The 27,482-nt window shown below is 35.5% G+C and overlaps 11 protein-coding genes across 11 annotated transcripts; 5 read left to right on the forward strand and 6 right to left on the reverse strand. All coding sequences in view use genetic code 12, as the record gives it.

Moving 5' to 3' along the window:
- Positions 1 to 36: 36 nt before the first annotated feature.
- HEM2 (porphobilinogen synthase) lies at positions 37 to 1,065 on the reverse strand (the record flags this gene model as incomplete). Its single annotated transcript, XM_049405496.1, has 1 exon — positions 37 to 1,065. One exon carries the CDS (start codon positions 1,063 to 1,065, stop codon positions 37 to 39), a length of 1,029 nt encoding a protein of 342 aa, XP_049264882.1.
- Positions 1,066 to 1,530: 465 nt separating this feature from the next.
- Positions 1,531 to 2,391, reverse strand: J8A68_001813 (uncharacterized protein; the record flags this gene model as incomplete). Its single annotated transcript, XM_049405497.1, has 1 exon — positions 1,531 to 2,391. One exon carries the CDS (start codon positions 2,389 to 2,391, stop codon positions 1,531 to 1,533), a length of 861 nt encoding a protein of 286 aa, XP_049264883.1.
- A 449-nt stretch (positions 2,392 to 2,840) lies between these two features.
- Positions 2,841 to 5,270, reverse strand: NSP1 (FG-nucleoporin; the record flags this gene model as incomplete). Its single annotated transcript, XM_049405498.1, has 1 exon — positions 2,841 to 5,270. The coding sequence occupies one exon, from the start codon at positions 5,268 to 5,270 to the stop codon at positions 2,841 to 2,843; it is 2,430 nt and encodes an 809-aa protein (XP_049264884.1).
- Positions 5,271 to 5,756: 486 nt separating this feature from the next.
- On the reverse strand, positions 5,757 to 6,503 carry GPM1 (phosphoglycerate mutase; the record flags this gene model as incomplete). The annotated part of the gene is made up of 1 exon (XM_049405499.1): positions 5,757 to 6,503. One exon carries the CDS (start codon positions 6,501 to 6,503, stop codon positions 5,757 to 5,759), a length of 747 nt encoding a protein of 248 aa, XP_049264885.1.
- Positions 6,504 to 6,904: 401 nt separating this feature from the next.
- Positions 6,905 to 9,578, reverse strand: J8A68_001816 (AVT7; the record flags this gene model as incomplete). Its single annotated transcript, XM_049405500.1, has 3 exons — positions 6,905 to 7,616; positions 7,776 to 7,780; positions 8,307 to 9,578. 3 exons carry the CDS (start codon positions 9,576 to 9,578, stop codon positions 6,905 to 6,907), a joined length of 1,989 nt encoding a protein of 662 aa, XP_049264886.1.
- A 1,694-nt stretch (positions 9,579 to 11,272) lies between these two features.
- HOG1 (mitogen-activated protein kinase) lies at positions 11,273 to 12,460 on the forward strand (the record flags this gene model as incomplete). Its single annotated transcript, XM_049405502.1, has 1 exon — positions 11,273 to 12,460. The coding sequence occupies one exon, from the start codon at positions 11,273 to 11,275 to the stop codon at positions 12,458 to 12,460; it is 1,188 nt and encodes a 395-aa protein (XP_049264887.1).
- A 275-nt stretch (positions 12,461 to 12,735) lies between these two features.
- Positions 12,736 to 14,769, forward strand: J8A68_001818 (uncharacterized protein; the record flags this gene model as incomplete). Its single annotated transcript, XM_049405503.1, has 1 exon — positions 12,736 to 14,769. One exon carries the CDS (start codon positions 12,736 to 12,738, stop codon positions 14,767 to 14,769), a length of 2,034 nt encoding a protein of 677 aa, XP_049264888.1.
- Positions 14,770 to 15,543: 774 nt separating this feature from the next.
- J8A68_001819 (AMP deaminase) lies at positions 15,544 to 17,955 on the forward strand (the record flags this gene model as incomplete). Its single annotated transcript, XM_049405504.1, has 1 exon — positions 15,544 to 17,955. The coding sequence occupies one exon, from the start codon at positions 15,544 to 15,546 to the stop codon at positions 17,953 to 17,955; it is 2,412 nt and encodes an 803-aa protein (XP_049264889.1).
- A 354-nt stretch (positions 17,956 to 18,309) lies between these two features.
- Positions 18,310 to 20,049, forward strand: THI20 (trifunctional hydroxymethylpyrimidine kinase/phosphomethylpyrimidine kinase/thiaminase; the record flags this gene model as incomplete). The annotated part of the gene is made up of 1 exon (XM_049405505.1): positions 18,310 to 20,049. The coding sequence occupies one exon, from the start codon at positions 18,310 to 18,312 to the stop codon at positions 20,047 to 20,049; it is 1,740 nt and encodes a 579-aa protein (XP_049264890.1).
- A 201-nt stretch (positions 20,050 to 20,250) lies between these two features.
- Positions 20,251 to 24,636, forward strand: PAN1 (Pan1p; the record flags this gene model as incomplete). Its single annotated transcript, XM_049405506.1, has 1 exon — positions 20,251 to 24,636. The coding sequence occupies one exon, from the start codon at positions 20,251 to 20,253 to the stop codon at positions 24,634 to 24,636; it is 4,386 nt and encodes a 1,461-aa protein (XP_049264891.1).
- Positions 24,637 to 24,788: 152 nt separating this feature from the next.
- On the reverse strand, positions 24,789 to 27,239 carry HSP78 (chaperone ATPase; the record flags this gene model as incomplete). Its single annotated transcript, XM_049405507.1, has 1 exon — positions 24,789 to 27,239. One exon carries the CDS (start codon positions 27,237 to 27,239, stop codon positions 24,789 to 24,791), a length of 2,451 nt encoding a protein of 816 aa, XP_049264892.1.
- Between the last annotated feature and the right edge of the window lie 243 nt (positions 27,240 to 27,482).

Here is a 27,482-nt window from a genome sequence, read left to right on the forward strand (position 1 = left end):
TAATTTAAATAATATATACAGATGATCAAATTTTGATTAAACTTCTAACCATTCCAAGAATTCAGGAGTGAAGTAACTTATAATTAATCTTGCACCAGCCCTCAAAAACCCTTGATGACTCTCAAATGCAAGCCCCTTCAAATCAGCAATTCCCTTTTCAGCAGCAGCATGTAACATAGCATATTCACCACTGACATGATATGCACAAATTGGATAATCACGACATAACCTTGCTGCATCACTGACAATATCCAAGTAAAAAGTAGATGGTTTGACAATTACTGCATCAGCACCTTCTTCCATATCTCTCTTTAAAGCTCTACGAGCCAATCCTGACCCCCCTGGTGGTAATTGATATGCTTTACGATCACCATGACTTGGTGCACTACCAGCAGCATCTCTGAAAGGACCATATAAATTCCCACTAAATTTGGCCGCATAAGACATAACCAAACATTTATGAGCAAGTCCAGCGTTCATTAATCCAATTTTAATATCCTTAATTCTACCATCCATCATATCAGAAGGTGCAACCGAATGAGCACCCGCTTTGGCATAATTAACAGCAACAGCAGCAATTCTTTGAACCGATGGTTCACGTTTCAAAGATCCATCTTCATTCAAAATCCCACAATGTCCATGATTAGTATATTCACATAAACAAACATCACACATGATGAATAAATCAGGGAAATTTTTACGTAATGCTTTAATACTTTGAATAACTGGACCTTCTGGATCATCGGCAGCAGTGCCTACTTCATCTTTGACACCTTCTTTTAATGGGACACCAAATAATATAACTGCTCTTAAACCTTTTTCAACTAATGTTTTGACATATGGAATCATTTTGTTAACACCATAACGTTTAATATTAGGTAATGAAGGAATTGGACTTTCTTCATCAGCATTATCAGTAATGAAAAGGGGGAAGATGAACATGTTTTTAGTAAGTTGTCTTTCTTGTTGCCATTCTCGTGATAATGGATGGTTGTAACCACCTTGTAAGACTGACGAGATGTCTGAGGTTGTTGAAGGTAAGAATTCTGCTTTATGAGCTACCATGGTGTGTATGTTTGTCTCTATTAAGTTGTTCTATAAAGAAAATGTGGAGTAAGTTTAGTCAAATGAACGAGTTTAAATAAAAATTGAAAAATTAGCTCTAGCCTTGGGCCCCGATTGTGTGCGCAATTTGTCATCATTTTTCTTGTCTTCCGCCAACAGAACAAAGGGACGGCAACAAACGTAACTAAACGAATTGTGTTATAAATATCTCTGAATGGATATAGATACAATAGAGAATAAGACGTACTCATCTTAGGAAAGTCCAGTATGATCAGAGATCATGCCACTTTTTTTAAGACCATTTCCGTAGTGAGAAAAAAAAGAATGCAAAAATAATCCGGATTTGTGCCTTACTTCTCCGAGACAATCTACAAGACCTTTATATCTGGGGCCCAAGGCCAAGAAACTCTTTATTAAAAAACCACAAAAACACATACATAAACCAATACCATAAACCATCCAAATCTATTCTTCTTTCTTTTCTTCAATTCCTTTAACATCCTTGTCTTTTTTCTTAAGTTTATCATAAACAATTGATTGTCCAAGTAAAATAGAATGCATTAATAACGAAACAGAATATCCCGCAACCAAAATCTTATCACTCCTAGTATTCTTATTCCTCTTTGCATTTGAATTAAGTGCAACTGAAGAAGTATATACTCTAATCAGAGCCCCTACAACATTTGCTTTCAACACAATATCAGATAAATGCTTTGCAGTTTTCAATCTATAATTCTGTCTAATCTGAGGCAATTTTGCAATTATTGAAATTGGAATACTTGCCATTTCCAAATATGAAAGGATATTACTAGGTACAAGTTTAGCAAAAACCACAATTGCTCCAATCATCACCCCAACTGTTTTAAGAGCATCCGAAGCTGCAAGATCAAGTTGATCCTCTGGTTTTATTCCACAATGTTCACCAATCTTGTGGATAGAATGTAATCGATAATATTTGGTTAATAAGATAATAATTGCATTTTGAATACCTAATAACAAACTCTCACCATAATTTAAAAATGGTATTTTATGTTGATAATTGAAAATCACATGAATTAAGGAATTAATAGTATCAAGAGTTAAACCTTCTAATGATAATCCTTCAGCAACTGAAATACGATCTTCAGTTGTCTTGGTGGTTAGTTTTAATATTTGAGGAACTCTTATAAAGGAAGACACAGCAACTAAAAGTGATCCTAATAATGCTGAAATTATTTTACCAATTCCAATTGCTTTGACCCGATTTAAGGCCATTTGTAAAAGCATCTTATTGGATACATTTGGATTGAACAATAATTTAATTAAAACAATTATAGGAGATGCCATGACTGGGAATGAATGATGTCAATGATGATTAGTGAAAGAAAAGAATTGCTTATCTGACTGAAAAATAATTTTATACCCTCGGAAAAATTTAAAACCTGGAGAAACTTTAGTTTGACCGATAATTTAATCCCAATGAAACGACTAGAGTGAAAGAGATAAGGAGGTGGTAACTACTAGTAAGGAAATCAAGAGACATTTTATACTACAATTTATCGTCCTTCTTTACTTTGCATGTGGTGGAAAAGTGACAATAGATCTCTCACATATTTGCACATGCACTTGCCTATAAGGGGTTGTTGTTGTGGGGGTCAACAGCCACCACCAGAGATAAACCCAACAAAGTTTATACAATACACACAATTTTATTCAAAACTTAACAATATAAAGAAATATACAGACCCACATTTTATATATAAAAACGAAATGATAGCCAAATCCCAGTCTTTCTTCTAATTTTGAGATTTCTTAGTTCTTGAAATCTTTTCCAATTTATTCTTTAATTCAGTTTCAGAATTTTCAATATATTTCAAATTTTCTAAATGTAAATTCAATAATTTAACAATTTCTTCAATTGGATTTTCAAGTACTTTAGAATCTTGTTTAGTTTCACTAGTACCAGTGGTGGTTATCGTACCAGCTTGTCCTTGAGCTAAATCATTTATCAAATTCTTATTAAATACATCACTAACGGAATTAATCTCATTAATTAACGTATTCAAATTCTCACCCAAATTATCTAGTCTTTCATCTAATAATTCGGCATTATGATAGGCTTTTTCTCTTAATTTATCAGTCACACTCAAAGAACTGGACAAAGAAGCAACAGCGGGACTAGAACCAGAACCACCATCATTTCCAGTCGATCCTCCAGCACCACCAACACCAGAACCAGTGGAAGAACCATCGGTTAATGCAGTAGCATTTGCAGAACTTGTATTTAATTCAATATTATTCAATAAAATATCAGCTTGTTGTTCATAATTATCTAACAATTTTTCTAATTCATCTTGTTGACTTTCCACAAATAATAAATGCTGATCAATTTTAGATTGAACAGCTTCAGCTTCAAGAGAATCTTGATTTAATTTTGAAATTTCATCTCCACTTTCAACTAATTGTTGATCCCATTCTTTTACTTTTTCAGTATATGAATCAAATATCTTACTGGTTGTTGTTAATTGTTTTGACCATTTTATGATCAAATCATCTAATGTCTTATTATCAATCGATACTGGAATTGGTTCAATTTTAGTTGGTTTTAAAGTAGGTTGAACTGAAGATGTGGTGGTAGTTGATGATCCAGCAGTAGTTGGTGGAGCTGTAGCCGCCTTACCTTCATCCTTCTTTTCTTCATCTTTCTTTGCACCACCAAAAGTAAATCCACCCGCAGCAGGAGCACTGGCACCATCAGCCTTCGTTTCATCTTTCTTAGCACCAAATGTAAATCCACCAGCAGCAGGAGCAGGAGACGACTTATCATCATCCTTCTTTGCGCCGAATGAAAACCCACCAGATGATTTCTCAGCCGCAGCCTTCTTACTAGCGAATAAATCAGTTGAAGATGCGGATTTCTCATCATCTTTCTTAGCACCAAATGAAAGACTAGGAGTAGCAGTTCCTGAACCTAAATTAAACGCAGGCTTGGTCGCATCTGCCTTAGCAGCAGCACCAGCACCGAATAATCCACCAGCTGGAGCAGCTGGCGCAGCGGTAGTATCATCTTTCTTAGCTCCGAATAACCCACCTGAAGGAGCAGGACTTGCTTGTTTAGCAGCACCTCCAAATAATCCACCAGTAGGAGCAGTTGGAGCAGCCGCAGCAGTAGAATCGTCTTTCTTTGCACCGAATAATCCTCCACTAGGAGCAGGACTTGCTTGTTTGGCAGCAGCACCAAATAATCCACCACTAGGAGCAGCAGCTGGTGCAGCAGCATCATCTTTCTTAGCACCAAATGAAAGAGTTGGAGTTGCTGTTCCAGAAGTAGCACCGCTTCCAAATCCGCCAAAGGCAGGTTTTGTACCAGCAGCAGCACCAGTAGTTGCAGGCTTAGCAGCTCCAAATAATCCACCAGCAGCAGGAGCTGGAGATTGATCCTTATTCTCAGTTGTGGTTGCAGTAGGAGCAGCTCCAAATAATGGATTACTACTAGCAGTGGTGGTGTCATCTTTCTTTGCGCCAAAACTAAATCCAGACCCAGTTGCAGCTGGCGGAGCACTAGTTCCAAATCCAATAGCAGCTTGAGGAGCACTAGTTCCAAATCCGGTAGTGGTAGCTACTGGTTTGTTATCTCCAAACGTAGGCGTAGCAGTTCCTGACGCAGCAGCACTTCCGAAACCACCAAACGCAGGTTTACTAGTAGCTGCCGGAGCAGCAACATTTCCAAATAATCCCGATCCTGTATTTGAAGCAGTTCCAAAAGCAGGTTTATCTTGCGCTGGTTGTGGGAATGGTGATGGGGATTTAGTAGCTGTATTTGAACCAAATCCTCCCATGGCTTGATTTGTTGTTGTTGTAGGTGCACCAAATGCATTTGGTTGTGTTGATGTGGTTCCAAATGCCGGAGATGCGGAAGACCCAGCAGGAGCACCTCCAAATGGAGATGGTTTAGCTCCAAATGCATTAGTTGCTGGCTGTTGTTGTTGTGATTGTCCAAAAGGAGATGCTGGTTTGGCGGCACCTAGGGCATTTCCAAACATGCTTTGTGTTTGTTGTGGTTGTTGTGGTTGTTGTCCAAATGGAGAAGCTGGTTTTGCTTGAGTGGCAGCTCCAAAGGCAGTATTTGCTGTTGAATCGATAGGTTTGGCAGCTCCACCGAATGTGAAGTTTGCATTAGCTCCACCAAATGCAGATGCTTGATTCTGTTGTTGTCCTCCAAACATTATTTAATTGATTGTTGATTTGTTGTAAAAAAGATAAAACACCCAATTGAAGTCAAACTGAAGTAATAAATTTTTATTGAGTTTTGAGTGATGTGATAAATTAATTTATCCCCTTATTAATTTCAATTAAGAAGTGTTTTTATTGGATTCTGTTTGAATTAAACTTTTTACAACACACTTTAAGTTTTGTTTCTTTCTGTGATGTTTGAATTTTTTTTATTCTTCATCGAAGAGGTTTTGTTAGCATTCCGTGCGAAATCCAGAACGGTCCAAAGAAATGAGACTATGAAACTTTTATTAAGGGGAAGAGATCAAAACCATCAATTGTATACGCAACACAAACAATTGAGAGTTAAAATTGTATCTACATGATTCAGAGTGATTAATTTTTTCTTTTCATTCAATTATTTAAAGAAAAAAGCAAAAATATACACATAGTAAAAAAGTAAAGTATAAAATGTCTAATTTATTAGAAAAGTCATCAGATTACTTCTTTTGACCTTGAGCAGCAACAGCAGCAGCACCGGCAGCAGCAGCTTCTGGGTCCAAGTAGTAAGCTGGTTTAGTTGGCTTTAAGGCTTCATCTAATTCATAAACTAATGGAATACCAGTTGGGATATTTAATCCAGCAATTTCTTCATCAGAAATACCATCTAAATGTTTAACTAAAGCTCTTAAAGAATTACCATGAGCAGCAATGATAACAGTCTTACCAGCTAATAAATCAGCACTGATTTCATCTTGCCAATAAGGTAATAATCTATCAATGACCAATTTCAAAGATTCGGTTCTTGGAACACAAGCTGGATCAACATCACTATATCTAACATCACCAACTTGAGTGAATTCAGAATCAGCAGAAATAACTGGTGGTGGAACATCAAAAGATCTTCTATAAGTTTGGAATTTTTCTTTACCATATTTTTCTAAAGTTTGAGCTTTATCTTTACCTTGTAAATCACCATAATGTCTTTCATTTAATCTCCAAGATCTCTTGACTGGGATATATAATTGATCAGCAGCATCTAAAGCAATATTAGCAGTTTGAATAGCACGGGATAATTTAGAAGTATGTAAAATATCACATTGAATACCAGCTTCTTTAATTAATTCACCAGCTCTTTTGGCTTCTTTTTCACCAGTTTCTGATAAACGACAATCAACCCATCCAGTAAATAAATTCTTTTCGTTCCAAACGGATTGACCGTGTCTGACTAAAACTAACTTTGGCATTATGAGTTTTGTATTAAATTGAATCAATTGATAATTTGATAGAGAGGGAAGAGAAGAAGAAAGAAAGAAGAAGAAGAAAAGGAAACAAGAAAGAAGTTCAAGGGGGATTTTGAAAAATTTAAATATTGGTTTGTGAACCTCCGGGATTAACTAAACCTCACCTGTCGGTTCTTCGGACTTCTTTCGCCCAATTGAAAAATAAAATTAATCAAAGTCACATGACTCACCTGAAATTTTATTTTTTTCATCCAACATAAGACCACCACGACTTGATTCCGAATTACCACGGGTGTGTAGAATAGAACCCCGTAATAAGGTTACTTTACGTCATCCTATATATTGGGTAATGCAATTATATTTCTATTTGACTAAACAACCTAAATACAAGTGAAGAGAGAATTCTAATTACCAAAAGTAAAATTTTGTTTATCAATAATTGATGTTAAATTAATATGATCTGCCGGGTTTGCAGCTGATTCATAAAGAGTAATCACCGGGTTTTTATTCAATTCAGTAAATTCACCTCTTAATTCAATTGAATGAATCCAGCATTCATCTTCACCCTCGTCATCATATATATCCTCAATAAATATCGTTAATTGTTCAACACCCGTGAATTGTGCTCTTGAAAGGAAATGTTCCACAAAATCCCCATCATCGACTAGGGAGTCCTCCATTTCATCTTCATCATCTATTAATACCCCGATTTGAGGATGGGTTAATTTCTGTTGAGGTGTTTTAGTATTCACATTATCAAAATCTATTAATTTATCATTTTTGAATAATTTAATCGTTTTAGGACAATATTTATTCCCATTAGTTCTTAAGATTAGTGAATATAATTTAACACTACCATTTAAAAATGGAATATTTAAAATTAATTGACAATCACAATCTGATTTTATAATTGGTTTAATTTGATATTTAGTTTCTTGTGTTTTGAAGAGCTTAGGTAAATCATTGGGATGATTCGATAAATTTAATGCTGTTAATTTGGTAGTATCTATTTTACTATTTAATGATTGGGAGGTTGTTGTCGGGATTGGGGCAATATGATCATGTTCATCATGATTATGTCCTCCTCCGTGTCCATTTCCATGACTATGACTGTGGCTATGATAATGTTCGTCTTCACAAGACATTGTTAGTTAATATATATGTACAGATATGATTTCTAGATTCTAGAAGGAATTGAAAGAATTAAATGATCATTTACGAAACTTTATATCCCCCAACTTTTTTTTCTTGCCTTTATTACATTTGAAATTAAACCAAAACTAAGCCAAAACAAAGATAATCCCTTGGAACAAGATATTTATTTCTAACATTTGGCATGTTACTTAATTAACCCAGCAGACGAGTGAATAACAAATAGTAATAACTGGGAAACCAATTAAGTACTTTTAATCACCTTCAACTTGAAAGCTTCTTAGTGATCGGAACCCCGAGAGAACTTTCTTTCAAAGTGGTAGCGCAAATGATCTTGAATTTACCTGGTTGTTGTTACTTGTGCCATTGCTCTAATCAAAGCTAAACAAACAGTCTTTAAATAGGGAAATGTGCATCTAGATTCGTATCAGTGGCAGGTAAGTGATATCTAAATTAGCTTTGCCCTACTGACGCACTAAGATATTTGCTGATCTTGGATTGATAATCCAATATGAGAAGTTTTGCAACAACTTGCTGCAAATGGGCCCCTTACAATTAGAAGAGCAATAGGAAGAGATATTCAACGAACTGCAAACATACTATATTGTAACCCGCTGTGTACATCTATAAAACTAAACAACTATATAAACATACAATAGTCACCCCAACACCCCAAATCGTCAACCCCAAAGAACATCTCCTAAAGAAAACATCCAAATTACTCAGATCTTCATCCAGTCCAATTAATTTATATCCAAACAATCCCGGCAATATGAACGAAATAGCAGTTGATCCAGTAGCTCCCACAATTGCCAACACGAATGCAAATGATTTAATCGAGATTGCTAATCCATAACCCAAGATTAATAAGACCGTGGTTATGATTATAAAAATATGATCTGGGAATGGGACAATATGAGATTCTTTCCTATCGAAATGTTCTTCTTCTACTTCTTCCAACAATGCCGTATTTTCATTAACTTCTTTCGTGGGGTGATGGAAGAGGTTTATTTTGATCCAATAATAGATATTATTAACTGAGATTCTGGAAGGATGGAGCATTAATGGGAATGAACAGACTACCATGAATACAATACAGAATCTTCCTAAAGTGGTAGTGATGCCGTTGGAATACAGTAAGATGACATTCCCATTCACGAAGTCACCAAAGGTTAAATATCCTGCTAATCCTACGATTATGAATAATGCCGAGGAAACAATTATGGCGAAATTGACAAGTTTGGAAAGACTTGATAATGATTTATCTTGTGCTTCATTGATGATTGAAAACATATTTTGATGTCCGGTGAATGCAAATACTATAATTGAAAATGTGCTGAATACATTTGTGATATTGGTTGGGAATAATATAATTTCTCCTTTGAGTTCCTGGGGGACATCTCCGATTAATGCATGAACGATAACTAATACCGCCATATATCCAATGGCTACAAGTGCTAATATTGAAGTATATTTCAAAGAATCTAAATTCTTTTTAAATGATAAAGGAATAATAATAATCATGGAAACAACTAACCAAAATAATCGATGATATGATTCACCAACGTACGGAATCTCGGTAATTATAGTTGGCATCAAATCTCCAATCAAAACAAGATATGATAATGCACAACCAAAACATTGGATTGCAATTGCAATATCAAATATCACCGATAAATGAGGATATGTAATTGAACAAAGATTAAAAAATGTAGCATGTCCAATAGGAACATATTTTGAGACATAACATTGAATAAATAATCCATAACCGGAAGTTATGGCTGCTAATAAGATTATAAATGTTCCGAATATAATACCATCAGTTGAATAAGCTAATGGCATTGATAATAATCCTGCCCCAATGATAGTCTTGACAAGACTGATGGAGGATGATATTGTGGAAGCTCCTTGTTCTATTGTGGGCATGGCTGATGTCTGTGTGATATGTGATATATGTGTATGTGGTATGTGCAGATGAATGAGGTCTATAGCAAGAGACTAAAGGAAAAGGGAAGAATTATTTATAATAAGCAATGGAATGACCAAAGGAAAGAAGAGAGAGAATAAAGTATAAATATTTAAATTAATTAGTCATGATACAGAAATCGGTTGTAAGCGCTTTGTTCGTCAAGAAAAAAAAAATTGAGGCGACAGAAGAAAGAACAAAAAAAAAGAAACGCACAAAAAGAAAATCATAATGAAGGGGGCTACTCTTTTGTTTGTTTAACAAAGGATAAAGGATAAACTGTGGTTGCTGATAGGGAGGGGAGTATGATTCCGTCTTTTCAGATGACATTGGCTAATATAAGAGAGTGTGAATAATACTTATGGATGCTAAATCATTTAAATATTGAATCATAAGATTTAAGATTTAGTTTGTCTGATCTGCGTATGGAATTGGGCAGGCGGGAATGTGTACCAAAATTAGGAAGATTTGTAAATAAACATTTACTTGCCCAACGACTAACATGAAGTATAGGATTTATTGTTGATCTTCTTCCTAATGAAGGACTACTTGAACTTGTATTGTACTTGCTTGGATCAATCCGCCATTATTGAGGGGATGGGGGGAGACTTGTGTATTCGTAATGTCTCTAGTTTGTTTCCTGGGGGGTTAACCAGTCGCTTTTTCAAATACCAAAATGGATGCGAATCTGTAATGATATTTAAGAAGAGATCTTCCTAGTTCAACCCGAGGAAGCCATATTAGCTACCTCAATATCGATTCTAGATACTAATAAGATTGCTTCTAAATGTTGCAGAGTAAACAATTCAATTAACAACCGAGACGTCATGTATTTTTTGATTTTTGCAACCATCCCGACCGTTTGGCGGTTCAAAAATAGAATATGTCGTACAATGTCGTATTTGTTTTGATTTTGCTAAATGTCGTTGAATATATTGCTACTGACGTCATAGCTAATAAATAGTAATATAACTATAAAAGCTTAATAAGTTGTACATGTGTTTTGATTTAGTTGTGTACCTGATTTAAAGTTATGCTAATATCTATTGTTAATTGATTTAAAATGAATCGACAGTAATATAGCTCCCTACCCCTCTGTTGTTTATACGGACAAGAGACATACAAGATAGAAACCAAGAGAATTCAATACCACGGAATGAAGGAAGACGCGGTTAACTACTCCTGCATAACCTAACTTATTTAATTCTTTAAATAGACCACGGGTAAATTCATAATATAAGTTATTATGTTTACACAATAACAACATAATCCTATTTTTAGAAGAAAGAACCAAGTTGGAATATTTCACAAAAGAACAACAACAACAACAAGAATAATAGTATTAAGAAAGTATCAATGGGGATGTCTTTTTTGTTTTTAGTAGAGACACTCTCAAGGGTGAAAGGGAGAGAGAGACTCACTAATACAATTTAGTTACAACAAAGTAACACCAGAAAAAAAAAACTCTTGTTTGAATTTATATTAATTTAACAACAGACATAAAACTTAATTCCCCCATTCCATCAATTCCAATTCCATCTTACTTCTTTCCGCCACTTTCATATTTTACAATTCAACTTTCAATACAAAATTTTTATACAAAATACAATTATTGATAGATTTTTTAATACATACAAAATAACAAACAGAAAAGATGTCATCAGATGGAGAATTTACAAGAACTCAAATCTTTGGTACTGTATTTGAAATTACCAATAGATATACTGATTTAAATCCAGTTGGTATGGGAGCATTTGGTTTAGTATGTTCAGCAATTGATAAATTAACTGGACAAAATGTTGCTGTTAAAAAAATAATGAAACCATTTTCAACAGCTGTATTAGCAAAGAGAACTTATCGAGAATTAAAATTATTAAAACATTTAAGACATGAAAATTTAATTACATTAGATGATATCTTTTTATCACCTTTAGAAGATATTTATTTTGTTAATGAATTACAGGGGACTGATTTACATCGATTATTAACTTCAAGACCGTTGGAAAAACAATTTATTCAATATTTTACTTATCAAATATTAAGAGGATTAAAATATATTCATTCAGCAGGAGTAATTCATCGAGATTTAAAACCTTCAAATATTTTAATTAATGAAAATTGTGATTTAAAAATTTGTGATTTTGGGTTAGCAAGAATTCAAGATCCACAAATGACAGGATATGTATCAACAAGATATTATCGTGCTCCTGAAATTATGTTAACTTGGCAAAAATATGATACTGAAGTTGATTTATGGTCAGTTGGATGTATATTAGCAGAAATGATTGAAGGAAAACCATTATTCCCCGGAAAAGATCATGTTCATCAATTTTCAATAATTACTGAATTATTAGGATCACCTCCACCAGATGTTATAAATACAATTTGTTCAGAAAATACCCTTAGATTTGTTAAATCTTTACCTCATCGAGATGCAATTCCTTTTAGTGAACGATTTGCATCATGTACTCATGTTGAACCAGATGCAATTGATCTCTTGGGGAGAATGTTGGTATTTGACCCCAAAAAGAGAATTAGTGCTGCTCAAGCATTAACTCATCCATATATGGAACCATATCATGATCCAACTGATGAACCAATATGTGAAACTAAATTCGATTGGAGTTTTAATGATGCTGATTTACCAGTTGATACTTGGAGAGTTATGATTTATAGTGAAATCTTGGATTTCCATCAAACTGTTGGACAAGTACAACAAGCTCAACAACAACAGCAATATTTACAACAACAGATTGATAGTCATCATCCGGTGTATGAGAATGATCAACAGCAGCAACAAAATGATGATAAATTACAACAAGCCCATGTCCAAGCTCAATGATAATTGCTGAGAGTAATTGGTTTTATGTATAGTTCATCCCTCTCTTTCCCTTTTTATAGTAATATTCTGTTGTGTAAGTATAGTAATTGTAGTTCCATTCGTTTTTTAGTCACAAAATACCATTTGGTCCTTTAGGTCGACTCTCTATCTCTCTATCTCTCGTTCTAACAGGATGAAAAAAAACGTCAATCCCGCACCAGACACTAAAATTTCCGTACCACGTCATAAACAAGACTATCATCCATCCCCATATTCCAATCAAACAATCAAAGTCAATGACAATTGCATCATATTCAAGCTCAGGAATACCGACACCCACATCCGGCACCAATAATAAATCATACACCAAGATCCTCAACGATAACCTTTCGATCTCATTAACATATCGAAATTCCGATCCTGATCATCCCAACCATCAACGTGAATGTCAATTATCATTTCATAATACATCCAAGACAAGGATTGTAATTAATCCTCATGAAGATCATGAGAATGGTGAACATAAGTCAGATACGGGGGCAGATCAGTCTGGTGGTGGATGGTTTGGTGGGATTTTTCGTCGACAACAACAACAACAACAAGAATTGAAAAATGATGATGATGATCAGACGTTGAAGATATTCTTGGGATATGTGCAATTATTCGGCTATATTGTACTCAACTATCGATTCAGTATGGATTCAACCACATATGAATTCAACAAACGTGCCAGTGCAGGGGGCGGGTCAGAATGGTGGAATAATGTCGACTATCTAACCCAATATCTCCATACTGATTTCGAACATGACGAAAATGTAAACTTGGACCAGGCACCATTCCTAGCAGCACCTAGATTAATAATCGGGGGAAAATTGGCCGGAGTTGGGAATTTAATAATTGATACTAAACAGAATAAAGACGTCTATGTTGATTCAGAAGAAGATGGATCTTTATTACATGATTTAATCTACCCTTTTAATTCAAAACTCCCACCTCGATCAACATCCACCATCACGGGTGGTGGTAATCATTCCCAATTATCATTAAAAGAATTAACCGATTCTATAGTCCCCATTTATACAACTCCCCAATTGTTATTATTCACCGATTTGAAGATCGAGCCCGAAACAACCCAAACTTTCCATTTCAAGTTCCCCGTCAAGGATTCATTACCACCGAGTTATAATACCCGCCTGACAGGGCCCGGGTGTGATCAAGGATGGTGTAGTATTCGATATTCGTTGATTGTTAGTATTCATGACCAACAACCCCATTCTAAGAAATTACTGAAACGATCAGTTTATTTCCCGATGAATGTTGATCCTGGGAGGGTGGGGATGAGTGGGAGATATATCCAGAGGAAATTTCTCCAGGATCCGATTAGGTTAGATAATGATTGGAAGATTGAACAAGTGGACCCTAACACCACGACTACCAATAAAATGCATACCAGTGCCAGTATGATTGAATATAAGGAAGACCCAAATAGTGAAACCCGATCAGCATTTCTTCAAGACTTGACGGCATTAATAGATTCGTCTCTTTATAATATGCCAAAAATGTCAACATCAGAACGAAAGAAAAGTATAGTTGAAACCAATGAAGAAGAACGTGAACAACAATCATATCTCGATTCAGAAGATTTTATACCACAATTACCCGAGCATTTAAAGACTCAATATCAATTAAGGATAAATAAGAATCATGAATTATGTATGATAAGTCTAAACAGACCCTATTTCCATATTGGCGAGGATATTCATTATATTGTCGATATCAAAAGTGGTGGTGGGAATAGGGGGAATAATAATACTCGGGTGATTGGGTTGATTACATATTTGGAAGCGAATGAGATCTATCATTGTCAAGAGGGGAAGGAGTTGAGGAATGTGTATAGGGTGACGGGGAATATGAAGGTGAATACATTTGCATCGGCTATGATTGATTCGTGTATGGAGCATGATGAGAAGGATGGAGGGAAGAAAGGGAATAGTTGTTGTTTGGTGAATGATCATAAACATATTCCGAGATCTTTGACTCCACAATTTCAGAGTTCATTTATGGATTTGAAGTATTTTTTGGTGTTTCAATTTAATTTGAGTGAGTTTGGTGATGGGGAGAATGGGGAGAAGAAGGCGGGAAAAGAAGGAGAGGAAACGAATGGAACAGATGGGGGAATTAGTGAGGGTGATGGGGTGGATAAAGAACATTTACTTCAAGATAATGAGAAGTTGACTATGGATTTATTATTTGAAACTAATAGAAGATATAAATTTGATGCAATTGGTTCGGGGAATAAATTCAAAGTTCCAATTTACATTTTACCATAGAGTTTAGAACAGACATTGAACATAATATTAGACATAAATTCTTTACTTTCCTCTTGATTGCAGTGGTTTCAAGAAAGTAATTTTTGGAATGATTCTGAAAGTAAGTTAAGTCTTGTTGAAACATAAAATAGAATAGAAAATGGGAGTTGATATAAAATGTGGGTTGCAATTTGAGATCTGAAAATCTAGACTGTTCCAGTAAATCTCTTTCAAGAGCGCATTTCATATTTTTAGTATTTAGAGATCTTATTGGCTACAACCTAAGTGTATATTTGGTTCTTTGTTCCAGTTGCTGTTCTTCTCCAATCTAATGTTAAAATTGTGTGTCTGTTAAAGAGTGTTAAATGTTAGTTACTAAAAATAGTTCTTTTTTGTGTAATTAATTTAAGTATGAAAGTAATTCGCTAAATTTGCCTTTTGCTCATCTCAATCGTGCCGTTTATTAGTAAGAGAAAGAAGAAGAGTGAGACATAATCAAAGAACGTACATTCTCAATTCATAACTTCCCCAATTCTCTAAACTAATTATTAGGGGTATGTGGGGGGGGGGTTGGTTGGATGTTGGTTATATGTGGTAATACGCCTGGGTTAAGACAAAATTGAAATTTTGCAACATAAATTGTGATATGTGGAATGAATTTTGACTCATTGGGAAAAGTTAATTTGTAATATAATACCGATTTGGCAAGCACATCATTTTTTTTTACAATTACAATTGCTCTTCTTTCTTTCTTTCTTTCTTTCTTTCTCTCTTCTCTTATACTATAAACTAATTATGTGTAGTGGACATAGTAGAAATGCATATAGCATGCACTTACATGACAGTGCACCATCTTCAGGAAATGAAGATCAACTATTATATTCTCAACAAGGAGGAATTCCCATCCCAATTGATACATCCATTTCCAATACTGACAATAACAAGGATGATAGTCCTGACGATGATGATATTCATGCATTATCTCATTCAATTCATTTCTCTCCTGCTGAAGATAAATCCATGAAAGAACATGATTTAAAAGTTCAAACTTTTGATGCTTTACAACATGGTATTGGTCAAACTGCTGGTATGGACAATTCTAATCCATTTATTGGTGGGTCTCCAAAACTAAGTAGAAGAGGGTCTGTTATTGGTATGCCCCATCAAATGGCTCATTCATTCTTACATCAAATTCCTGGATCTGGTGGAACTGGTGGTGTTGATTCAACTAGTGAAATTGGTGGAATTCCAACGTCTTCAAAAGATTCCACAATTCCTGAAAATACGGCTGCAATTTCAGAAATTGAAAATCCTTCCGATGATTTAATTGAATTTTATACAAATGTCAAGACTTGTTTAGATTTAAGACATAAATATTTACAACTTTCAATTCAAAAAGATGAAATGCAAAACCCTAAGAATCAAGATGATTGGATAATTTATCCTCCACCTCCAAAACCAACTTATAAATCTAAAAATAAATTTAATCAACTTCCTCCAGAAGGTCCAATTGAAGAAGAAGAGAAATTTGATTTTGAAAAATGTGTAATCCCCGAGATTGATAATCGTAATTATTATTTTGCCCTTAATGATGAAGATGTTTATCAAGTTTATGATAAAAATAATGATCAACCAATTATTAAAGTACCAAGTTTACATGATTTTTATTCGGATTTGAATAAAATAACTAAAATTTCTTCGGATGGTCCTACCAAATCATTTGCATTTAATCGATTACAATACCTTGATGCAAAATGGAATATGTATTATCTTTTAAATGAATTTGAAGAAAGTAAACAATCCAAAAGAAATCCTCATCGTGATTTTTATAATGTTCGTAAAGTTGATACCCATATTCATCATTCTGCTTGTATGAATCAAAAACATTTATTAAGATATATTAAATATAAATTAAAAACAACTGCCGATGAAGAAGTCATTTTTAGAGATGGGAAAGTATTAACTTTAACTGAAGTATTTGAATCTTTAAAATTAACTGCATATGATTTATCTATTGATACTTTAGATATGCATGCTCATACTGATTCATTCCATAGATTTGATAAATTTAATTTAAAATATAATCCAATTGGAGAATCAAGATTAAGAGAAATCTTTTTAAAAACTGATAATTTTATCCAGGGGAAATATTTAGCTGAATTAACTGGTCAAGTATTTGATGATTTAGAATCATCGAAATATCAAATGGTTGAATTAAGAATCTCAATCTATGGAAGATCTTTAGATGAATGGGATAAATTAGCCGCATGGATAGTTGATAATAAATTATTTAGTCATAATGTAAGATGGTTAATTCAAATCCCAAGATTATATGATTTATATAAAAAAAATAGAAATGTTAAATCATATCTTGATATTATGAAAAATGTATTTGAACCATTATTTGAAGTTTCAATGAATCCAAAGTCTCATCCTAAATTACATGTATTTTTACAAAGAGTTATTGGATTTGATTCAGTTGATGATGAATCAAAACCAGAAAAACCTTTACATGCTAGAAAATACCCACCGGCTGGTGATTGGGATTCAGTGGTTAATCCTCCATATTCATATTATTTGTATTATCTTTATGCCAACATTACCACATTGAATAATTTAAGACTTAAGCATAAATTCAATACATTTGTATTAAGACCTCATTGTGGTGAAGCAGGAGATCCAGAACATTTAATCAGTGCATTCTTAACATCATATGGAATTTCTCATGGGATCTTATTAAGAAAATTACCATATATCCAATACTTATACTATTTGGATCAAATTGGTATTGCCATGTCTCCACTTTCAAACAATGCATTATTTTTAACCTATGATAAAAATCCATTCTATAATTTCTTCAAAAAAGGATTAAACGTTTCATTATCCACTGATGATCCATTACAATTCTCATATACCAAAGAACCATTAATTGAAGAATATAGTGTTGCAGCCCAGATTTATAAATTATCAAGTGTGGATATGTGTGAATTAGCCAAGAATTCATGTTTACAATCAGGTTGGGAAGCTGGGATTAAGAAACATTGGTTGGGGAAAGAATATATGAAGGGTGGAGTTGCCGGGAATAATATTGAAAAGAATAATGTTCCAGATATCAGAGTCAATTATAGACAAGAAACTTTATGGAGTGAATTGAATTTAATGAATCTGTATATTGCTTATAAGAATAATAGTAAGAATGACTTATAAGTGCATATAAAGTTTAATGAAATCTGGATATTGCTTATAAGAATAATATCAAAGACTTGTAAGTGCATATAAGGTTTAATAAAATCTGGATATTGCTTATAAGGATAAGAATAACAAAGAATTGTAATTGCATATAGATTTAATGAATCTGTGTGTTGCTTATAAGAAGGACCTTTAAGCGCATATTAGTTTTATGCGGTTAGAGGGATATCTTTGTTCCGAATATAAATAATAATTTTCACAAAATTTTTCATTTTCACCCTTTTGTCACTTTTTATAAATATCTCTTCCTTTGCTCTGTTCTTCTTATAGATACTCGATAGAAGGCTTTATAGATCAATTACCAGACACGATATGACTCTGAAAACTAGAATTTATAAAATCAAACGAGTAAATGAATCCATCCCCAAGGTTGAATTACCTGCAGTCTTAACAATAGCTGGATCAGATAGTTCCGGTGGTGCAGGTATAGAAGCAGATTTAAAAACATTCAGTGCCTTTCAAGTCTATGGTATGACATGTATTGCCGCATTAACTGCCCAAAACACCACCGGGGTCAAATCATTCATCAAAACCCCCCAACCATTTGTTAAACAAATCTTAGATCTGGTGTTGGATGATATGTTGTATGGATATCCAGAAGGAGAAGCACCACTTAGGGTGATCAAAACGGGTATGCTTACTTCTGAAGCGATATTGGAGATAAAAGAACATTTACCCAGATTGAAACAATATGGAATCAAGATTGTTATTGATCCGGTTATGATAAGTACTTCGGGTGCAAAATTATTTGATGATGAAGGGATGAAATTATGTGTGAAAGATTTAATGCAACAGGCATTTTTAATCACACCTAATTTCCCCGAATCGGAGACGTTGTATAATTTGACATCTGCGAATGGTGAAAAGAGAAGAAGTATTGAGTCATTGGATGATTTTGTTGAATATGTGATTGAGCTTCAACAACAACTTCAATGTGAGAATTTATTAGTCAAAGGCGGTCATATCCCATTCGATAGCAATTTGAAACCAATCCTCGATGTTGAAATTGCTAACGGGGAGAGTCATGTTTTTGATGTGTTGTATGAAAGTTCAACTGGTAATCTCAGTATTTTCGACTCAGATTATATCAATACTCCAGATAGTCATGGGACAGGGTGTACTTTAGCTTCTGCCATTGCCGCCAATTTAGCCAAGGGACGTAATTTAAATGAAGCTATTCCAATTTCCGTTGATTATATCCATAGAGGAATGCTCAGTATGGGCAAGAAATTAGGATTTGGGAATGGACCATTGAATCATAATGTCCCCCCATCTAGATCAACTAGTCATATCCTCGAATCTCTGGGTGAAGAAGTTCGAGAAATCTTAGCCAAATCAGATTCATTCCTTGAATATCTTATCAATCACCCTAAGGTGAAAGATAATTGGAAGAAATATACCCAACATCCATTTGTGAAAATTCTTGCTGAGAATAAACTCCCATTTGATAAATTTCTTTATTTCTTAAAACAAGATTATCATTATTTAATCAATTATGCCCAATTACATGCATTAGCTGCTTCAGTTGCTCCAACTTATCAACAAACCCATGCTCAAGCTACCATTATTGGAGAAATCGTGACTGAATTAGAAAGACATAAAGCTAAATTATGTAAAAAGTTCAATATTGATTATGATCGTGATATGGATTTGGATATTGGTTTAAATCCTGGGAAAGCATGTTTGGAATATTGTAATTATCTTTTGGATGTTGGTAAAAGAGAGAATTTCTTGGGGATTAAAGTTGCACTTGCACCTTGTTTACATGGATATCATGAAGCTGGGAAATATGGACAAGAAATCCGTAAGCAACAACCAGTGGGTGAATTGGGTGTATTGGATCAAGAACAAGTTGATACTTATCAATCATGGTTGGATGATTATACTTCTGATTGGTATTCTAATGCTCATAATGAGGGAAAGAAGGCATTACAGAGTTTGGCTGACTCTACTAATTTGAATACAATGAGATTAGAAGAATTGGTGGATATCTTTAATAAAGTTACTTTACTTGAAGTTAACTTTTGGAATGAAGTTTTGCAATTAGAATAACCTGTAAATGTAAATGTATATAAACTGTAAAATATATAATTTTTTTGAGTTTCACACGTAAAAAAAATTCAACACACGAAAATTCAGTTGTTGGAGGAAAAATTGGAGGCACCAGACAGTTTTGGAGGATCGACGATTTCAAAAAACTTGACAGCCACCCCGAAGTCGAGAATCATAGAAGTCACAATCAATTTGACTCCAATGTACAACCCCTATCAACAGCAGCAACAACAACCGCAGGGCATTGGATTCAATCCGCAGCAAACCGGCTATGGCGGAGCCTATGCCTTTCAACCACCACCACCAATGCAACAACAACCTCAAATGGGTTATGGACAACAACAAATGTATCAACCACCTCAATTGCAAAATCAAGCTACTGGATTCATCCCGCAGCAACCATCGCTTTATTCAACTGGATTCCAACAACAACAACAACCAACCCAATCATTTGCTCCTCCACCTTCACTTCAACCCCAACAAACTGGATATATCCAAACTCAACCAACCGGATTTGGAGGAATGGCACCTACAGTTATTGAAAACAGTGAATTAAAGATTCCAAATATGAGATTATCATTCATTACTGCTGAAGATCAAAAGAAGTTCGAACATTTATTTAGAACTGCCGTACCAAAAGGAGAACTGGCAATTGGTGGAGATGCTGCCAGTAATATCTTACTAAGATCAGGATTACCACCAGTGACATTGGCTGAGATTTGGGCATTATCGGATCTTGATAATACTGGAACTCTCTTATTTCCTGAATTTGCATTAAGTTTACATTTATGTAGTATGGCGAAACAAGGTGAATCAATTCCAAGAGTCCTTCCTGAAAAATGGAGAAATGAAGTTAATAGTTTTATTGAAACGATTAATTTTACCGTTCCTGATGATCCTGCGAAATTATTAGCCGGTACTCCATTTGCAAAACTTGCTCCTGCTAAGACTCAAGTGGATGATGATTGGATGAATGCTCCTGCAAATGCGTTCAGTGGTATTGCTCCTGCTGCGCCACCTTCAACTTCATTTCAATCCCAACTTACTGGTTTTGGTGCACCTCAATTGGCTTCTCAAAGAACTGGTCCATTGGCTATGCAACAACAACAACCACCAACTTCATTTGGAGCATTGACTGCGCAAAGAACGGGAGGCGGGACTTTGATTCCATTACAACCTCAACAAACAGCAGGTTTGATTCCAACTCAAAGAACAGGAGGACTTTCTGCACAATTGACTGGATTTAATCAACAACAACCACAGCAACAAATGCAACAACAACCTCAAATTCAACAGCAAATGCAACAACAAATCCCAGCTCAACGTACTGGTGGATTTGTTCCTCAACAAACTACTGGATATCAACCACAATTGGTATCCCAACAAACTGGTCCATTACAAGCTCAACCTACAGGAAGACCAGGTGAATGGGGATTTGTATCAATGCCAACTGGAGGTATCCCTGGTTTAAATGCCATGCAACAGCATTTCTTACCTAATGCCCAATTACCATCTCAAAATTTACAAAGTGCCATGGATAGTTCATTGAAATCAAATGTTACCTGGGCCATCACCAAACAAGAAAAACAAATCTATGATGCACTTTTCCAAGCCTGGGACACCAAGAAGAGAGGATATATTGAAGGAGATGTCGCTCTTGGAATTTTTACCAAGTCTGGATTAGCTAGACCTGATTTAGAATCGATCTGGACATTGGCTGATACCAATGATAGTGGAAGATTAAATAGGGATGAATTTGCCGTGGCTATGCATTTGGTATATAGAAGATTAAATGGATATGATTTGCCTTTGAGATTACCTCCTGAATTGGTTCCTCCTTCTGATAGATACTTACAGGATTCGATGGAAACGTTGAAGAATTCTTTGAAAAGTGGTGCGGGGAATAAGAAGGTTGCTCCACCAAAACCACAGACTAAACCTGATGGAACTAGATTTAAGTATGATGATGGTAATTTTGGATATGTTTCCAATGCTCGTCATAGAAGAAGAAGTGAAGCTGAAAGTACAACTTCCAATAATAATAATTCTAGAGGTTCATTGAAAACTTCCAAGGATGCAGATTTGACTATTGATGATATGAAGAAGTTGATTCGTGAGAAGAAGATTTTGTTAGATGCGATGGATATTGAGGATCAAGATTCACAATTATCGAGAAATACTAGTCAACAAGCACAAGAAATTGAAGGTTTGAAAAGGAAGATTATGGATGTTCAAACGAAATTAGTAGAACAAGGAGTGGGTAATGGTTCATTAGATGAAAGAAAACAATTATTAGAAAAATTGGATTCTCTTACTAGGGATAAAGTTCCATCATTAATTTCCGATATTCATAAAGTTAATGAAGAAATTGCCAGGGCTAAAGTTGAACTCACAAAATTGCAATTAAAGAAACAAAATCCTGCCTGGGAACCTCAAGATGATGAATCACAAATTAAAGGTACGGGTCCAAATGGTGAAGTTACTGAATATGATAGAAAGAAATTCCATGCTAAACAAAAAGTAAAACAAAGAATGGCGGCTCTTACTGGTAGATTCACAGGTTCAAGTGGTGATAATGCTGATTTAGATTTACAATTGAAAAATGCCACTGAAAAGGCTCATGCTGAAAGTAAGAATCAATCTGATATGGTTAAGGATATTGAATCTGGAATTAAGGAATTAGAAGATGAATGTGCTTCGAAATTGAGAGTTACTGTTAAGGAAGATGCGGGATCGGATAAGTGGGAAAAAGGATTGAATGTATCTGATGAAGTAGCTAAGTTTGTGAAAGAATTGGAATCATTCTCAAGCAGTCAAAAGCGTAATATCGCTAAGACCCAACAACAACAACAAGTTCAACAACAGTCGCAACCTGTCAAGTCTACTAGCTCCGCTTCTCCAGAAGCTCCAAAGGAAAAGTATACCACTCCTGAAGAAAGGGCTGCTTATATTAAGGCTCAAGCTGAGAAGAGAATGAATGAAAGATTGGCCAAGCTTGGTATAACAAGACATAGAAGTTCAAGTACTATTGAAACTAAGGCATCTCCTCAACTGTCACCAGAGATTGAAAAGAAAGAAGAACCAAAAGTTGAACCAAAAGTTGAACCAAAAGCTGAGGAACCAAAGCAACAAGAAAAATCTATTCCACCAAAGGTTGAACCAAAACAAGAAGAAAGATCTGTTCCACCAAAGGTTGAAAGGAANCCACCAAAGGTTGAACCAAAACAAGAAGAAAGATCTGTTCCACCAAAGGTTGAAAGGAAAGCAGCTCCACCTCCACCTCCACCTACTGCAACTACACAAGAATCATCTTCTGATGAAGAAGATGATGAAGAATATGCAGCCATGTTGAAACAAAAACAAGAAATGGAGGCTCGTGAAAGAGAGAGAAAATTACGTAAGAAACAACAAAAGGAAGAAAGATTGGCTAAACTTAAGAGAGAAATGGAAGAATTGAAAAAGAGACAAGAAGAGAGTGATGAAGAAGAAGAAGAACCAGTGAAGAGTGCACCTACAGTTGTAGCTGGACAAGTCAAGAAGGAAGAACCCCCAAAGGCTACACCTCCTCCTCAAGAAGCTCCTCAACCAAAAGAAGCACCTATTCAAGAACCTGTTGCAACCAAGCCACATGATAGTAACCCATTTGCAAAGAATGTCCAAGCACAAGCAAAATCAGCAACTGGCACTGGTAATAATCCATTCTTCAAACCAACCAACACTGGACCTTCAGTTGATCCTAAGAAAGCGGCAGAACAACGTAAATCTCAAAGAGGTATGGCAAGTAGTAGTGGATGGAGTGATTCGGAAGATGAAGAGAGTGAAGATGAAAATCCAGGACGTGCAGGTGCTGCTCAATTAGCTAGTCTTTTATTTGGAGGAATGTCACAACCACCTACCAGATCTGATTCTAATCTTGCAAGTTCAACAACTGCCAGTCCAGCTGCTGTGCCTGCTCCACCACCACAACAAGAAGCAAAGGAAGCTGATCAGGATTTGAATGTCCCATCTGCTGGTTCTAGTAAGTTTGGTACTCCATCATATGAGGCTCCTCCTTCAGCAGCTGAACCAAGTGTTGAATCTCAATCAGATAGTGTTCCTCCACCACCACCTCCTACAGATAATGCTCCCCCACCACCGCCGCCTCCACCTCCTGTAGTAGATGTTCCACCAGTTCCTCCAGCATTTGATGCTCCTCCACCTCCTCCACCAACATCTGAAGCTCCTCCACCTCCTCCTCCATCTTCTGATGTTCCTCCCCCTCCACCACCTCCACCACCATCATTTGATGCTCCTCCACCTCCACCTCCACCATCATTTGATGCTCCTCCTCCTCCACCTCCTACTTTTGATGCTCCTCCACCACCTCCACCTCCACCACCACCTCCAACATTTGGGGCGCCCGCTCCTCCACCACCTCCTCCACCTGGTCCTCCACCTCCACCATTTGGAGGTAATTCCGCAGCCGCTCCTCCAACAGGTGGTGCACCAAACATCGGAGCATTATTGACACAAATCACTGGTGGTGCAAGTTTAAGAAAAGTTCAAACTAAGGAAGTTTCAGGTGCTTCTGTTGGTCGTGTTTTATGATTTTGTTTTTTGTTTAGAATTATTTGATATTTAGTTTAATAAAGTAAAGTTTTATATATACATTTTGTTGTTCTTTTATTTTTGGAATATATACAATGGATAAAAACATATAAATATAACTACATACATACAAATGGGGTCACTCCTACTGACTACTCTCTTTTAAAATGTTCTTGTTCTTCTTTAAGAGCCTCAGTTTCAGAATGATTAGGCACAACAAAAATTTCACCATCTTTAACTTCAATATGAACCGTTTCAGTTTCTTTAACTTGTCCTTTAATCAAAAGCATAGCCAAAGGATTCAACAATTTCTTCTGTAAAACCCTATTCAATGGTCTTGCACCATATGTTGGATCATAACCCAATTCACAAATCAAATCCTTTGCCTCTGGGGTCAACTCAAGGGTGATTCGTTTATCAAACAACCGATCAGCAACTTCACGTAATCTAATCTCCAAAATATCCTTCAATGCCTGCCTCGACAACCTATTAAACACCAACACATCATCCAATCTATTCAAAAACTCAGGAGCATAATGATGTTTCAATTGATCCAATACATTCTGTTTCACCTCCGGGTTAATATGTCCATCTTCATAAGTTTGAGTATCACCCAACAAAATCTCCTGACCGATATTTGAAGTCATCACAATTATAGAATTCTTAAAATCAACATGTCTACCATGTGAATCCGTCAATGCCCCTTCATCCAACACCTGCAATAACAATTTCAGAACATCAGGATGTGCTTTTTCGAATTCATCAAATAAGACCACAGCATATGGTTTTCTCCGAATTGCTTCAGTTAATTCTCCAGATTCATCATAGCCGACATACCCTGGTGGTGATCCGATAAGTCTAGACACGGTATGACGTTCTTGGAATTCAGACATATCGAACCGAATCACGGAATTTTTATCATTGAATAAGAATTCAGCAAGGGTTTTGGTGAGTTCGGTTTTCCCGGTCCCGGTGGGGCCTAAAAACATGAATGAAGCAATTGGACGTTTGTCACTAGTTAACCCGGCCCTTTGGAGTCTGACTGCATCGGATACGGCATGGATTGCTTCATCTTGACCAACGACTTTTTGTTTAAGGAGGACTTCCATGTCGAGAAGTTTATCCTTTTCACCCTTCATGAGGTTTTGGACGGGGATGGAGGTCATTTTGGAAATGACGCCAGCGATATCATCAGATGTGACTGAATCATGTAAGAGACTTGAAACCCGACTGGCTTTTTCGGTATCGGTTAATTGTTTTAATTTTTCTTCTAATGCTGGAATAGTAGCGTATTGGAGTTCAGAAGCCTTTCCATAATTTCCTTGACGTTGAGCTTGTTCTAGGTCGAATTTAGCTTGTTCTAATCTAGATTGAGCATTTTTGACTTCATCAATTGCCAGTTTTTCAGATTCCCATTGATCGGTTAATTCTTTCAATTCGGCTTTTTTCACCTCGAGGTCGGATTCTAGTTTATGTCTACGATCGATTGAAAGTTGATCTTCTTCCTTACGTAATGATTCTAATTCAATTTCAATGGTCATAATTTGTCGATCAAGGGTGGCGATTGCATCGGGTTTAGATTCATGTTGTAATCTTAATGTAGAACATGCTTCATCAACTAAATCAATTGCTTTATCAGGTAAGAATCTATCGGTGATATATCTATTGGCATATAATGCTGCAGTAACCAACGCGGCATCAGTAATACGAACCCCATGATGAACCTCATATCTTTCCTTCAAACCTCTCAAGATTGAAATTGTATCTTCAACACTTGGTTCATTCACCATTACTGATGAGAATCTTCTTGCCAAAGCTGCGTCTTTTTCAACATATTTTCTATATTCTTCAATTGTCGTGGCACCACAAAGGGACAATTTCCCTCTTGCCAATACTGGTTTTAATAAATTAGAAGCATCAATTGATCCTTCAGCTTTTCCTAATCCCATTAATAAATGAAACTCATCAATAAATAAAATCACCGACCCTTGTTTTTCATCAACTTCTTTCAAGATTTGTTTTAATTTACTTTCAAAATCACCACGATATTTTGAACCAGATACAATAGCAGCTAAATCTAAAGTAATTATTTGTTTCCCCTTCATTGATTCTGGTACTTCTCCTTTAATTATTCTTTGAGCTAATCCTTCCATGACTGCCGTCTTACCAGTTCCGGCATTCCCTATTAATACGGGATTATTCTTGGTTCTTCGAGAAAGAATTTGGATTGTTCTTCTAATTTCTTCATCTCGACCAATTACTGGGTCTAATTTACCATCTTTTGCAAGTTGAGTTAAGTCGGATCCATATTGTTCTAATGCGGGGCGATTATCTGCTTCTTCTTTACTAAGTTGTAATTTCCGGGGTAAAGAACTATGGAAAAACCGGATTTGTTGAATGGCTGGAGATGATGATAATGATAGGTGGGATGGGGTTGTTGTTATCCCTGATGGGAATGCTGGAGTGGTAGCGGTAGATGGAAGTTTTGCTTGGAAATGACTGGTGGCTATTGGAATAATGGTTGCATTCTTTAAATTGGTGGTGGTGGTGGTTGTAAATCTTTGTAAGATAAGTTTCTTATTGGGAATTCTTGTACCAAGCATTGAACAAATTACTTTGATTTTGTAAAAGAAAGAAAGAATAACAGACTGAACCAATTAACCAAATGGAATTATGAAATAAATAAGTGGTTACTTATTTATATGTAAATAGTAAATGGTATGATTATAAATCAATAAAGTCATTCTAAAGAATTTAATAGAAATTTCTAGAACCCAAAGGAACAATCTTTTTTTTTCAAACCCCATAAAAAAATATAAATTAAATTAATACCGAGTACGGCTGAT

The sequence above is a fragment of the Hemisphaericaspora subhashii genome (assembly GCF_019202705.1).
Source record: "Hemisphaericaspora subhashii strain CBS 10753 chromosome Unknown scaffold67, whole genome shotgun sequence".
In the NCBI taxonomy this organism is placed as follows: domain Eukaryota; kingdom Fungi; phylum Ascomycota; class Pichiomycetes; order Serinales; family Debaryomycetaceae; genus Hemisphaericaspora; species Hemisphaericaspora subhashii.